This window comes from Theropithecus gelada, chromosome 7a, assembly GCF_003255815.1.
Source record: "Theropithecus gelada isolate Dixy chromosome 7a, Tgel_1.0, whole genome shotgun sequence".
Classification (NCBI taxonomy): Eukaryota; Metazoa; Chordata; class Mammalia; order Primates; family Cercopithecidae; genus Theropithecus; species Theropithecus gelada.
In genome coordinates this window covers 4,944,765-4,957,008 of record NC_037674.1, presented here as the reverse complement: position 1 = coordinate 4,957,008, position 12,244 = coordinate 4,944,765, and the positions used below count along the sequence as shown (strand labels likewise).

Genomic DNA, 12,244 nt, shown 5'->3' with positions numbered 1-12,244 from the left:
AAGATGGAGTGAATCAAAAAAGGATTTATCTAATTCATGTATGAAATGTTTCAGAATCTATTGGATTCTAATTTTTTTAAAGCAGACAGATACGAAAATACAACGAAGACGTGCATGACTGAAACCAAAAGAGATTAAAGTAAAACCTCATTCTCCTGAGGAAACGGTGTGAGGAGGGAATTAGGGGCTGCCGGAACACAGCGAAGCAGAGGCAGAAGGCAGACAAAAGGGGCTGGGTTGGTCCCTGCCTGTGTGAACAAAAAATATGTCAGATTGGAAAATTGCGGTAAAATCCAAGCGCGGCACGTACGTTGCCCCCACAGGAAGTGTCCGCCGCGCTGCCTGTGCCCGGAAGTAGGTAGGAACACACAGTCACAGGCAGCCAAGAACCGGGGGGGAAGAAAAAGAGATGCACACTTCCCCTAGAGAAGCCTCCGAGCGCGGCCGCGACTCCGGGCCTCAAGCCCATAAAGAAAAAATACCGGAGACGTTCTGGCACCATTTCGGGGTAAAGAAGCTGCCATGGAAGAGCCTGCAGCTCCCTCAGAAGCCCAGGAGGCAGCCGGGGCCCAGGCAGGTGCTGAGGCAGCAGGGGAGGGTGTGTCTGGGCCGGACCTTCCCGTCTGTGAGCCCTCCAGGGAATCTGCTGCTCCAGATTCGGCCCTGCCACATGCGCCTGTGGGCTGGGCCCCCTTCCCTGTAGCTCCAGTCCCTGCCCACCTCCGCACAGGAGGCCTGAGGCCTGCCCCAGCCTCAGGAGGAGGAGCATGGCGCAATCCGTTTCCAAGCCGAAGCAGCGGCATTTGGACAAAGCAGATCATCTGCAGGTATTATATACATGGGCAGTGCAAGGAGGGGGAGAACTGTCGCTATTCCCACGACCTTTCTGGTCGGAAGATGGCCACTGAGGGCAGCGTTTCGCCGCCTGGGGCCTCTGCAGGTGGAGGCCCTAGCACGGCTGCGCACATCGAGCCCCCGACTCAGGAAGTGGCGGAAGCCCCCCCGGCTGCATCCTCCCTTTCCTTGCCTGTGATTGGCTCGGCTGCTGAAAGGGGTTTCTTTGAAGCCGAGAGAGACAATGCAGACCGTGGAGCTGCTGGAGGAGCAGGTGTAGAAAGCTGGGCGGATGCCATTGAGTTTGTTCCAGGGCAGCCCTACCGGGGCCGCTGGGTTGCATCTGCCCCCGAGGCTCCTCCACAGAGCTCAGAGACTGAGAGGAAGCAGATGGCTGTGGGCAGGGGGTTGCGGTTTTGCTATTATGCTTCCAGGGGAGTTTGCTTTCGTGGGGAGAGCTGTATGTTCCTCCATGGAGACATATGCGACATGTGTGGGCTGCAGGCCTTGCACCCCATGGATGCTGCCCAGAGGGAAGACCATATAAGGGCCTGCATTGAAGCACACGAGAAAGATATGGAACTCTCGTTTGCTGTGCAGCGTGGTATGGACAAGGTGTGTGGCATCTGCATGGAGGTTGTCTATGAGAAAGCCAACCCCAATGACCGCCGCTTTGGCATTCTTTCCAATTGCAACCATACCTTCTGTATTAGGTGTATCCGCAGGTGGAGAAGTGCCAGACAGTTTGATAACAGGATCATCAAGTCTTGCCCGCAGTGCAGGGTCACCTCCGACTTGGTCGTTCCCAGTGAGTTCTGGGTGGAGGAGGAGGAAGAGAAGCAGAAACTTATTCAGCAATACAAGGAGGCAATGAGCAACAAGGCCTGCAGGTATTTTGCGGAAGGCAGGGGTAACTGCCCATTTGGAGACACATGCTTTTACAAGCATGAATACCCTGAGGGCTGGGGAGATGAGCCTCCTGGGCCAGGTGGTGGGTCATTCGGCGCATACTGGCATCAACTTGTGGAGCCTGTGCGAATGGGAGAGGGCGACATGCTCTATAAAAGCCGTAAGAAGGAGCTTGTCGTGCTTCGACTGGCCAGTCTGTTGTTTAAGCGGTTTCTTTCACTGAGAGATGAGTTACCCTTCTCTGAGGACCAGTGGGACTTGCTTCATTATGAGCTGGAAGAATATTTCAATTTGAATCTGTAGCATTGTGCTGTGGCATGTGGTCTAGTCTGCTGAGGTTCTGTCGTCTGCTATTGCCTGTTTTCCCTGTGTTGACACTCTTATTGCTTTCAGGGGCTGTTGAGGCAGTGCTTCTGTTTTCTTGTCTATTCTGCATATCTTTCCCCCTAGGATTATGGTGATTATCTGTGTTTAAAAAAATAAGTCCTTAAAGTTACTGTTTTGGTGAAATTAATATTAATGTCAGCTTATGGCTTTTTTTGTCATCTCTGTTTTCAACAGGATTAACTCAGTTCTAGTGTAGTGTTTACTGAATTTCCACACTTATTTTGAAGACCCTCAAGAGTAAATGTGGCAGAGTGAAAGGAGAAGTTTTAATTGAACTAGTAGCTTTGTGCTATAATAGCCTTAACAAATGGACCCTCGCAGGGTCTTGCAGCTGCTCATCTGTTTACAGTTTGTTCTTTCCCTCCTTCCCCTTCAAGTGCACTTGTTAAACTGTGATGAACTTGTGATTTTGTGTTTTACTTGACCAAAACCAAGTGTATATGTTTACATGTTTTTATCCTGTTTAGCTTGACATGAAATAATTTATATTTGGAAATATATATTTAAGAATGATATATATATAATATATATGTATAAGAGCTATGTATTTGAAAATATATATAAAAGAATATACATCACAATATTTATGTTTATGTAATAAAGTAAATACAGAGCCGAAAGCTGAAGGTCAAAGCCTAACAGGATTGGCTGTTGTGTGGATGTGAGTTGTGTGAATAATCATTCTGTCCCTTGCACAGAAGCCAGTAATTAGCATCTAATGAAAAGGACTGTTCAAGTGGGTCTGGCCAAATGTAACAGATGCAGATCTTAGAGGACTTACAAAGCACTATATTGGTAATTCTTACAATGGCATTAATAGCTCACTCTATAAAAACAAATGGTGTTCCTATGCAGTTTTGCCACCTTCTCAATAATTCTTTGTAACAGCAAATCCTAGGCTCAGAGGCACAGTGCTTTGTATTTGATATACAAAGTCTCTAGACTTTCCCAACAAGGGGCTTTAGACAAAAGATTTCAACATAAAAGTAACAAGATTATAAAAGGGAAAATGGAACAAAAATACTAAAACCAGTGAGAATAAAATAATGGAAAGATAATAAAATATAGAAAGCACTAAAAACTAAGTGTAAGAGTAATATAGAAAATTTACATACAACTTAGATTAAATGAAAGCAGTTTAAAGACTGAAAGTCAAAGGCTATAAGACTTCATTACAATCAAAATGAAACATCCTATTTAAAATACACACAACATAAAAATACAGAAGCATTCAAAGTAGTAAGATGGGAAAAAAAAACCAAACAGGTGCTATGACTGTCTTGATTGTAGACAATGTTTATGGTAAGGATAAACACTTTGCTGGAGATAAAAAGGAATGATACATAAACATTAAATTGTAATTCACAGGAATATATAACTGTTCAAATTTTGTATACATTTAATAACGTTGTATCAGATACACAACTGATAAAAATAGAAAATCCTAACTCCAGACTCTTAGTGGACAATTTTAATACACCTTTTTAGTAACCAAACAAGCAAAGAAAAAATGAATGTGAAAGATAATTATGCCATTTTAATGACTTACCTGCATAACTTATGATCTGCATCAACTGCAAATGCACTTACCTTGGCTGAAGTAGCTGAAAAATATGCTAGGAGTGTGAATCTTGAGTCCCAGGTTATTCACACTGTCCTGACTGTCCAACAAATATGGCACATTTAAGAGTTTTTATACCACGTAATTTGCATGCAAAAGGATGAATTTGTCAGAACTACCTAATGTGGTACTTGCTGTAATTTTTCTCATTATCCTGATGAGGTAAATAATAGAGAATTTAAAGGTTTTGCCCATAGAGTTTATGACCCATAGCTGTGAATTAGTGGAACAAAGACTGGAACTCAAACAGTGTATGTCCAGAGCAGTTGCACTTACCATGTTCACTAGGAGCAGGTGGACTAGCTGAGTGTAGCTGCTGGAGACGCAAGTACAGCCTTTAAGTATGGATGCTTCAGCCAAGTGGAGCAAAGATGGACATGAATAAGCTCCCGCAGAATATAGGAGCCATGGGGCTTTTATCTATAGGCTGCCAGCTCAGTGATTTTAGTCCACTGCTTCAGAGTGTGCCTCAGCCTCCTATAATTTTACATTGCCTCTCCCTTCTTACATGACTCCTGGTGCTAGTAAGTACCTCAGCCTATTTGCCTGGACCTTTTGCCATATTCCTTTCCTCTTGATTCCTCTTAGCGAAAGAATTCACCAATTAGGACACCCTTGATGCCTGACTATCGCTGGCATGCAAGGTGAGTGACAGATTCCAAATAAATTCCAAACATCTGAGGTTCCTGCCCTGCAGTTGTGCAGGAGAAAGAGAGATTAGATGAACTAAACAACCAAAGAACGAGACCAGATGGTGTATTCTCAAAGACTGTGCCAACACCAAAGTCTCAAAAAATGAGTCCCAGTAGTGGCAGAGCTTTCAGAGAGGTGTTTTTAAGCTGAGTCCAGAAAGCTGTGGAAAGTTTCTCCAAATGTACACTTCCCTGCATTGTGAAATACCATGTTTTTATTCAAATAGTATCTTGAGCCAGATAATCGTAAAGTTCAGGATTTATAGTAGGACAATGATTAGTAGAAAATAAAGTGGCTTGGGAGACAAAGCATAGTTAGAATGCTGACTCTGCTTCTTACTAACCATTCAGTTTCACAGTCTCAGGAAGTTACTTAAATTTTCTGTACTTCAGTTTCTTCATATGAGAAATGGGTACAGTTCCACCTACTTTTGCAGGATTGTTGTGAGGATCAAATGTAGTCTGGACAAAAAGCTCAAAACATAGTTTGTTGGTTTTTTTTTTTTTTTTAGTGATCTATATAGATGTGAGATTTGTGCATATTTTTGGACATGAAAAGGTGATTGCACAGAAATTAATCACCAAGATTTTCTTTTTGAGAATCTTTGGAACTTGTATTAATGTAACATTATCATTTAATGATTATTTTGGTAAGCAAGGGGTATATTACCCTCACATTCATAATTTCAAAAAGATGAAGTATTTTTTCAGCAAAAAATACTCAGTTGAAACTAAATATGTGCTATTCAGTTACTTAAAATATAACAAAAGAAATACATATTTTTGGCAGATTTCTAAGTGAGGAAAATAACAAAGGGACATTTTTAGACTATATGGGATTCCTTGTTCCGTCATCAGTTCATTCAGAAAAATGTCAAATAACAGAAGTATTACTGCCACCAAGTCTGGGTGAAGTGTTACCAAGGGCTTTCCCATGATCTGACCACTCCCCTGCTGCAGTCAGGAACAAAGAAGCCCTTGCCACACAAAGGTCTGCTCTGTGAGTGGCGCAGTGTTTGTGCAGGCCCTCGCCCCAGGAGGACTTAGGGATTCAGCCCTGGGGTCTACAAAAATGGTATCATTTCAGCTACAACTAAAAAAGCCTAAAACAAGTCAGGTTTGCTTAGGTTTCATGTGTCTCGATTTGATGGATATCCACACATGCAAATATGCTAAGAGAAATTTACCTAGTAATTCTCCCCCTTCGAAGATATGGAAATCACTTTGTCTCATGGCTCACATGTCACTAAATCAATTCACTGAATTTCACTGACAGGGAAACATTTTCAGTCCGTAGTCTATGTCCGTATGCTCTTCCATTTTACGCTTTTCCAAACGTCGTGGAGGCGTGGTTTCTGTTGCCACAGCTAATGCTAAACTACAACTTCAGTGTGGGATAGAGTTAGGGTAGGGCTGGGAACAGGGATGTATGGGAAGTAACCCAGTACTAGTGCATAGAAGTAAATTAATTCATGTCAGTTTTTGCCATGAAAATATATATCACATTTTCCAATATTAAGGGAACAATAACAAAAATAATTATGAAATAGAGTACAGTGAAACTGTCAATTAGATCTAGATATTAAAAGTAGTACAGGCAACATTCTCTGAGGTCAATATAAGAAAATAAGCTACTACTGTCTGGGCACAGTGGTTCACACTTGTAATCCCAGCACTCTGGGAGGCCGAGGCGGGTGGATCACGAGGTCAGGAGATCAAGACCGTCCTGGCTAACACAGTGAAACCCTGTCTCTACTAAAAATACAAAAAAAAAAAATTAGCTTGGCGTGGTGGTGGGCGCCTGTAGTCCCAGCTACTCTGGAGGCTGAGGCAGAAGAATGCCGTGAACCCAGGAGGAGGAGCTTGCAGTGAGCGGAGATGGCACCACTGCACTCCAGCCTGGGCAACAGAGCAAGACTCTGTTTCAAAAAAAAAAAAGAAAAGTAAAAGAAAATAAGCTACTACCACTTTTAATTGTCTCTCATAAATAATTTGATGTAGGAGTGAATTCAAAATCATTTAGAAGATAATATGACAATGGCAAATTATACATACCATAATATACAGGATACTTCTAGATCTGTACTCAGAGTATAACTCCTAATTTTAAATACTAATGTATATTGTCTTAAAAACATAAAGAGCCTAATTAACTAGGTATTCAAACCTAAATTTTAAAAAGACCACAGCATGAACACATGCACACATATACACAAACACATACAAACACAACTAAGGTAAGCAGAAGGAATTAATAAATATTAAACTAAAAATTTGTTGAACAGAGAATGAAAATGTAAAGGCCGATTTTTTTTTTTTGTAAAAATAATTAGTAAACAGATAAACCACTAACTTAAAAAATAAAGGATAAAGTACAATTAACATAGGAAATGTTAATCAGAGGTAATTAGAGCTTAAAAGGCACTAAAGAAATGAGAAATAAATCCTTGTTATACCCAAGGGAAAGGTACTTGAAAATATGAAACAAAATTTAACAGTTTCAACATAAACATAAATTTCCAAACATCAATCCAGATGACAAATCTAAACGAACCTATTGCTAACAACAAAAAAATGAAGTTGTCTAAATTGCACTTATTCCCTACTCCACACAAAAAGAAAGAGAAGACATTATCCCCTGAAATTTACTTACACATTTAAGTAAAATATATTGCAATGCTGTATAAACCACTTCTTAGTCCATTTGAGCAAATATCATAAATTAGGTGGCTTACCAGCAACATAAATTTATTTCTCACAGTTCTGGAGGCTGAGGTTTAAGAGCATGGCACCGGCAGCTTGGTGCCTGGTGAGGGTCGGTTCCTGGTTCATAGATGACCATCTTCGTAAGAAGACACTGTCAAGTGTCCTCACATAGTGGAAGGCACTACCAACGCCACTGGGACCCCTTTAATTGTGCTGTTTTAATGTACAATAAAATGTATTAAAATTAAAAACTATAAATAATTACATAAATATATTTGTTTTCTTTTTTATGGGTAGTTTGTTTTTCAGTGGAGAAGTGCTTGAAGCAATGCCATATGATAACATGTTCTAGTGAAAGTTTTATGCAAGTTAATCAAGAATACAATACAATATAAACCATGAGGGAATCACAGTTGTGGGGGCTTAGGCACAAAGCTGTGTATACCATTTGAGCTGGTAAATTGGAGCCTCTTTTATTAAGGGCATTAATCCCATGTATGAGGCCTCCACCATCATGACTCCAACACCTTCCAAAGGTCCCATCTCCTAATACCATTACCTTAGAGATTAGATTTCACTGTAGAAATTTTGGAGATACACAAACATTCAGTATACAGAACTGCTATGGTTTGGATATGGTTTGTTGAGCCCACCAAGTCTCGTGCTGAAATTTGATCCACAGTGTTGGAGGTGGGGCCTGGCAGGAGGTGTGTGAGTAATGGGAGCAGATCCTTCATGAATGGCTTTTGCTGCTGTTCTCTCAGAAGTGAGTGAATTCTCTGAACTCCCGTTAGAACTGGTTGTTGAGACGAGCCTAGGCTGGGCACAGTGGCTCATGCCTGTAATCCTAACACTCTGGGAGACAGAGGCATAAGGATTGCTTGAGACCAGGAGTTTGGACCAGCCTGGACCAACATAGTGAGACCCCATCTCTACAAAAAAATAGAAACAATGAACCAGACATGGTGGTGCATGCTTGTAGTGCTAGTTAATCAGGATGTTGAGGAGGGAGGATTGATTGAGCCCAGGAGGTTGCAGCTGCAGTGAGCTATGATTGTACCACTGCACTCCAGCCTGGGCTGCAGAGTGAGACCCTGTCTCTAAAAAAATAGGAAAACAGCCTGGCAACTCCTTTGCCTCCTCTTTCATGATGTGATGTCTTCTATTCCTCTTTCGTCATGAGTGGAAGCTTCCTGAGGGCCCTCACCAGAAGCAGATATTGGTGCCATGCTTTTGTGTGTGTGTGTGTGTGATGGATTTTTGCTCTTGTTTGTGGTGCCATGCTTTGTGTGTGTGTGTGTGTGTGTGTGTGAGATGGATTTTTGCTCTTGTTTCCCAGGCTAGAGTACAAAACCGCACTCTTGGCTCACAGGAACCTCTGCCTCGGGTTCATGCGATTCTCCTGCCTCAGCCTTCCAAGTAGCTGGGATTACAGGTGCCCACCACCACGCCCAGATAATTTTTGTATTTTTAGTAGAGACAGGGTTTCACCACGTTGGTCAGGCTGGTCTCGAACTCCTGACCTCAGGTGATCCACCCGACTGGGCCTCCAAAAGTGCTGAGATTACAGGCATGAGCCACCACACCCGGCTGGAGCCATTATTCTTTTACAGACTCCAGAACCATAAGCCAAATAAGCTGCTTTTGAAAACTATATTGTTCAGTTTCATATATTCCTTTATAGAAGCAAAAATGGACTAAGACCAGAAAATTGGTGCTGAGGAGTGGAACGTTGCTATAAAAATACCTAAAAATTTGGAAGCAGCTTTGGAACTGGGTAATGAGCATAGGCTGGAAGAGTCTAGAGGGCTCAGAAGAAGATAGGAAGGGAACTCCTGGAACTTCCTAGAGACTGGTTGTGACCAAAAATGCTGATAGAAATACCGACAGTAAAGGACATGCTGAGGAGGTCTCCGATGGAAATGAGGAACTTACTGGGAACTGAAGCAAAGTTATACCCTAGCAAATACTTTGGCTGCATTATGAATACACTCTAGCACTTTGTGGAAACCTGAACTTAAGAGTGATGGCCTAAAGTATCTGGCAGAAGAAATTTCTAAGCAGCAGAGCATTCAACAAGTGGTATGGCTGCATCCAACAGTCGACAGTCAGATATGGGAGCAAAGGAAGGACTTAAAGTTGGAACTTATGGTTAAAAGGGATACAGAGCATAAAAATTTGGAAAACTCAAGCCTGGCCATGAGAAAGAGAAGGAAAGAGCATTTTTCAGGAGAGGAAATCTGAGGAGGACAGCTGAACAACCACTTGCTAGAAAGATTAGCACAGATAAAAAAAAAAAGAGAGCCACTTGGTAATAGAACAGTGTGAAAAAAGTCCAAAGGCATTTCAGAATCTTTGAGTTTACTCCTCCCATTACAGGTCCACAGGCCTAGAAGGACAGATGGCTTCTGGGCCAGGCCCAGGGTGCTGCTGCCCTGTGCAGTCTTGGGAAGCTGCTTCCCACATCCTGGCTGCTCGGACCACAGCTAAAGCTCAAAGGGCTCAAGCTACTGCTTAGACCACTGCTTCAGAGGGTGCAAGCTGTAATGTTTGGGGCTTCCATGCGGTGCTAAGACTGCAGGCACACAGTATGAGACTGACTGAGGCTCTTTGTGGGTTGGAGCCCCCACGAAGTGTCTCCACCACGCACCGCCTAGTGGAGCTGTGGGAGTAGGGTTGCCATCCTCCAGACCCCAGAATTCTAGAGTCACCAGCGCATGCACTCTCAGCATGGAAAAGCCACAAGCACTGGACTCCAACACATGATAAGAGCCACATGGGCTTCATACAGCAACGCCATGGGGACAGCGCTGCCCAAGGCCTTGAGAGCCCACACCTCATACTGTTGTGCCCAGGATGTGGGACATGGAGTCAAAGGAGAATATTTTGGGGCTTTGAGTTTTTGTATCTGCCCTTCTGAGTTCTAGACTTAATATGGGGAGTATTACCTCTTTCTTTAGGCTGATTTCTCCCTTTTGGAATGGGAATGTCTAACCAATGCCTGTATCACATTTGTATCTTGGAAGTAAATATCTTGTTTTTTATTTTACAGGTTCACAGCTGTAAAGAACTTGCCTGGAGTCTCAGATGAGACTTTGGACTTTGGACTTTTGAGTTGATGCTGGACCAAGTTAAGACTTTGTTGATAGGATGATTTTATCTGGCAGTGTGAGAAGAACATGAGTCTTAGGGGGCCAGGGGCAGAATGCCGTGGTTTGGATATGGTGTCTTTGGCCCCACTGAGTCTCATATTGAAATTTGATAACCAGTGTTGGAGGTGGGGCCTGGTGGGAGGTGTTGGGAATATTGGGGTGGATCCCTCATGAATGGCTTGGTGCCATTCTTGCAGGGATGAGTGAGTTCTTACTCTGAGTTCTCTAGAGAACTGGTTGTTGAAAAGACCTTGTCATTTCCTCCTCTTCTATCTCAGTTTCTCTCTTGCCATGCGATGCCTACTCCCCTTCCCTTTCTGGCATGGGTGGAAGTTGCCCCAAGTTCTCACCAGAAGCAGGTGTTGGGGCCATGCTTCTTGTACAGTCTCCAGAACCATGAGCCAAAGAAACCTCTATTTTAAATAAATTACTCATCCTCAGGCATTTCTTCATAGCAACACAAACAGACTGAGAAGCACTATTTCATCAAACAAAATAAAGGTGTACCTACATAACTTATGAATGGTATATAACATGGGGGCCAGTTCTAGTTCATTTTGTGCTGCTATAACAGAATACACATGCCCCTTGACTTATGGTGGGGCTGTGTCCCAAGAAACCCGCCATAAATAGAAAATATCATAGTTGAAAATGCATTTAATGTCCCTATAAACCCATTATAAAGACAAAAAATCATAAGTCAAACCATTGTTAAGTCCAGATGCTCACTGAATTACACTGGGGTTACGTCCTGATACACCTGTCATGAAGTTGAGTAATCATATGTCGAACCATCATAAATTGGGGCCCCTCTGTGCCTGAGACTGGGTAGTTTACGATAAACAGAAGTTTATTGGCTCATTGTTATGGAGGCTGGGAAATCTAAGATTGAGGGGCCAATGTCTGGAGAAGGCCTTCTTGTTGCACTGTCCCATGGCAAAAGGGCAATGAGCGTCAGAGGGAGAGGGAGCAAGAGCCTGAACTCAAAACTTCCAGCCCTTTAATAATTGGTAGTAATCCATTCATGAGGGTGGAGCTCTCATTTCCTCAGCATTTCCCATTAGGGCTTACCTTCCAACACTGTTATATTGGGGATTAAGTTTCCAACACATGCTCTTGGGAGAACACATTCAAACCATAGTACCAACATAGTGTAATACAAAAATAACTAGAGATATGTCTCATTTATGAATATTGATGCAAAAAATAGGAAATGAAATATTAGTGAAAGAATAGCACAGTTAAAAAATAAGACATTGGCCGGGCGCAGTGGCCCAAGTTTGTAATCCCAGCACTTTGGGAGGTCAAGACGGGCAGATCACGAGGTCAGGAGATCGAGACCATCCTGGCTAACCCGATGAAACGCTGTCTCTACTAAAAAATACAAAAAACTAGCCGGGCGAGGTGGTGGGCGCCTGTAGTCCCAGCTACTCGGGAGGCTGAGGCAGGAGAATGGCGTGAACCCAGGAGGCGGAGCTTGCAGTGAGCCGAGATCCGACCACTGCACTCCAGCCTGGGCGACAGAGCGAGACTCCATCTCAAAAAAAAAAAGACATCAGGAAGTAGTGGATTATATTCCAGGAAAACAAAGATGGTACAATATGAAAAAATATTTTTTCTTAATATATCAAAGGAAATAATCATATAAGCAACTTCATATCTCTCCCAATAAAAATAAATTTGTGATCCGAGGTCAGGAGATCAAGACCATCTTGGCTAACATGGTGACACCCTGTCTGTACTAAAAAGTACAAAAACAAAAAATTAGCTGGGCGTGGTGGCGGGCACCTGTAGTCCCAGTTACTCAGGAGGCTGAGGCAGGAGAATGGTGTGAACCCGAGAGGTGGAGCTTGCAGTGAGCCGAGATTGCGCCACTGCACTCCAGCCTGGGCGACAGAGTGAGACTCTGTCTCAAATAAAAAATAAAAATAAATAAATTTGTG

General features: G+C 42.8%; 1 protein-coding gene across 2 annotated transcripts; it reads left to right on the top strand.

The window, feature by feature from the left end:
- Positions 1–21: 21 nt before the first annotated feature.
- MKRN3 (makorin ring finger protein 3) lies at positions 22–10,474 on the top strand. Of its 2 annotated transcripts, XM_025390548.1 has the most exons (2): positions 22–1,724; positions 10,202–10,474. In XM_025390548.1, the coding sequence occupies exons 1-2, from the start codon at positions 523–525 to the stop codon at positions 10,266–10,268; spliced, it is 1,269 nt and encodes a 422-aa protein (XP_025246333.1). In that variant the 5' UTR covers positions 22–522; the 3' UTR covers positions 10,269–10,474. The 2 variants fall into 2 exon arrangements, with proteins under 2 accessions (XP_025246333.1, XP_025246332.1); XM_025390547.1 differs by lacking the exon at positions 10,202–10,474 and having other exon boundaries at positions 22–2,745.
- Positions 10,475–12,244: the final 1,770 nt, after the last annotated feature.

What these genes read in the sequence shown, in the direction of transcription:
- MKRN3 (XM_025390547.1), top strand. Translation starts at nt 523, where the DNA reads ATGGAAGAGCCTGCAGCTCCCTCAGAAGCCCAGGAGGCAGCCGGGGCC.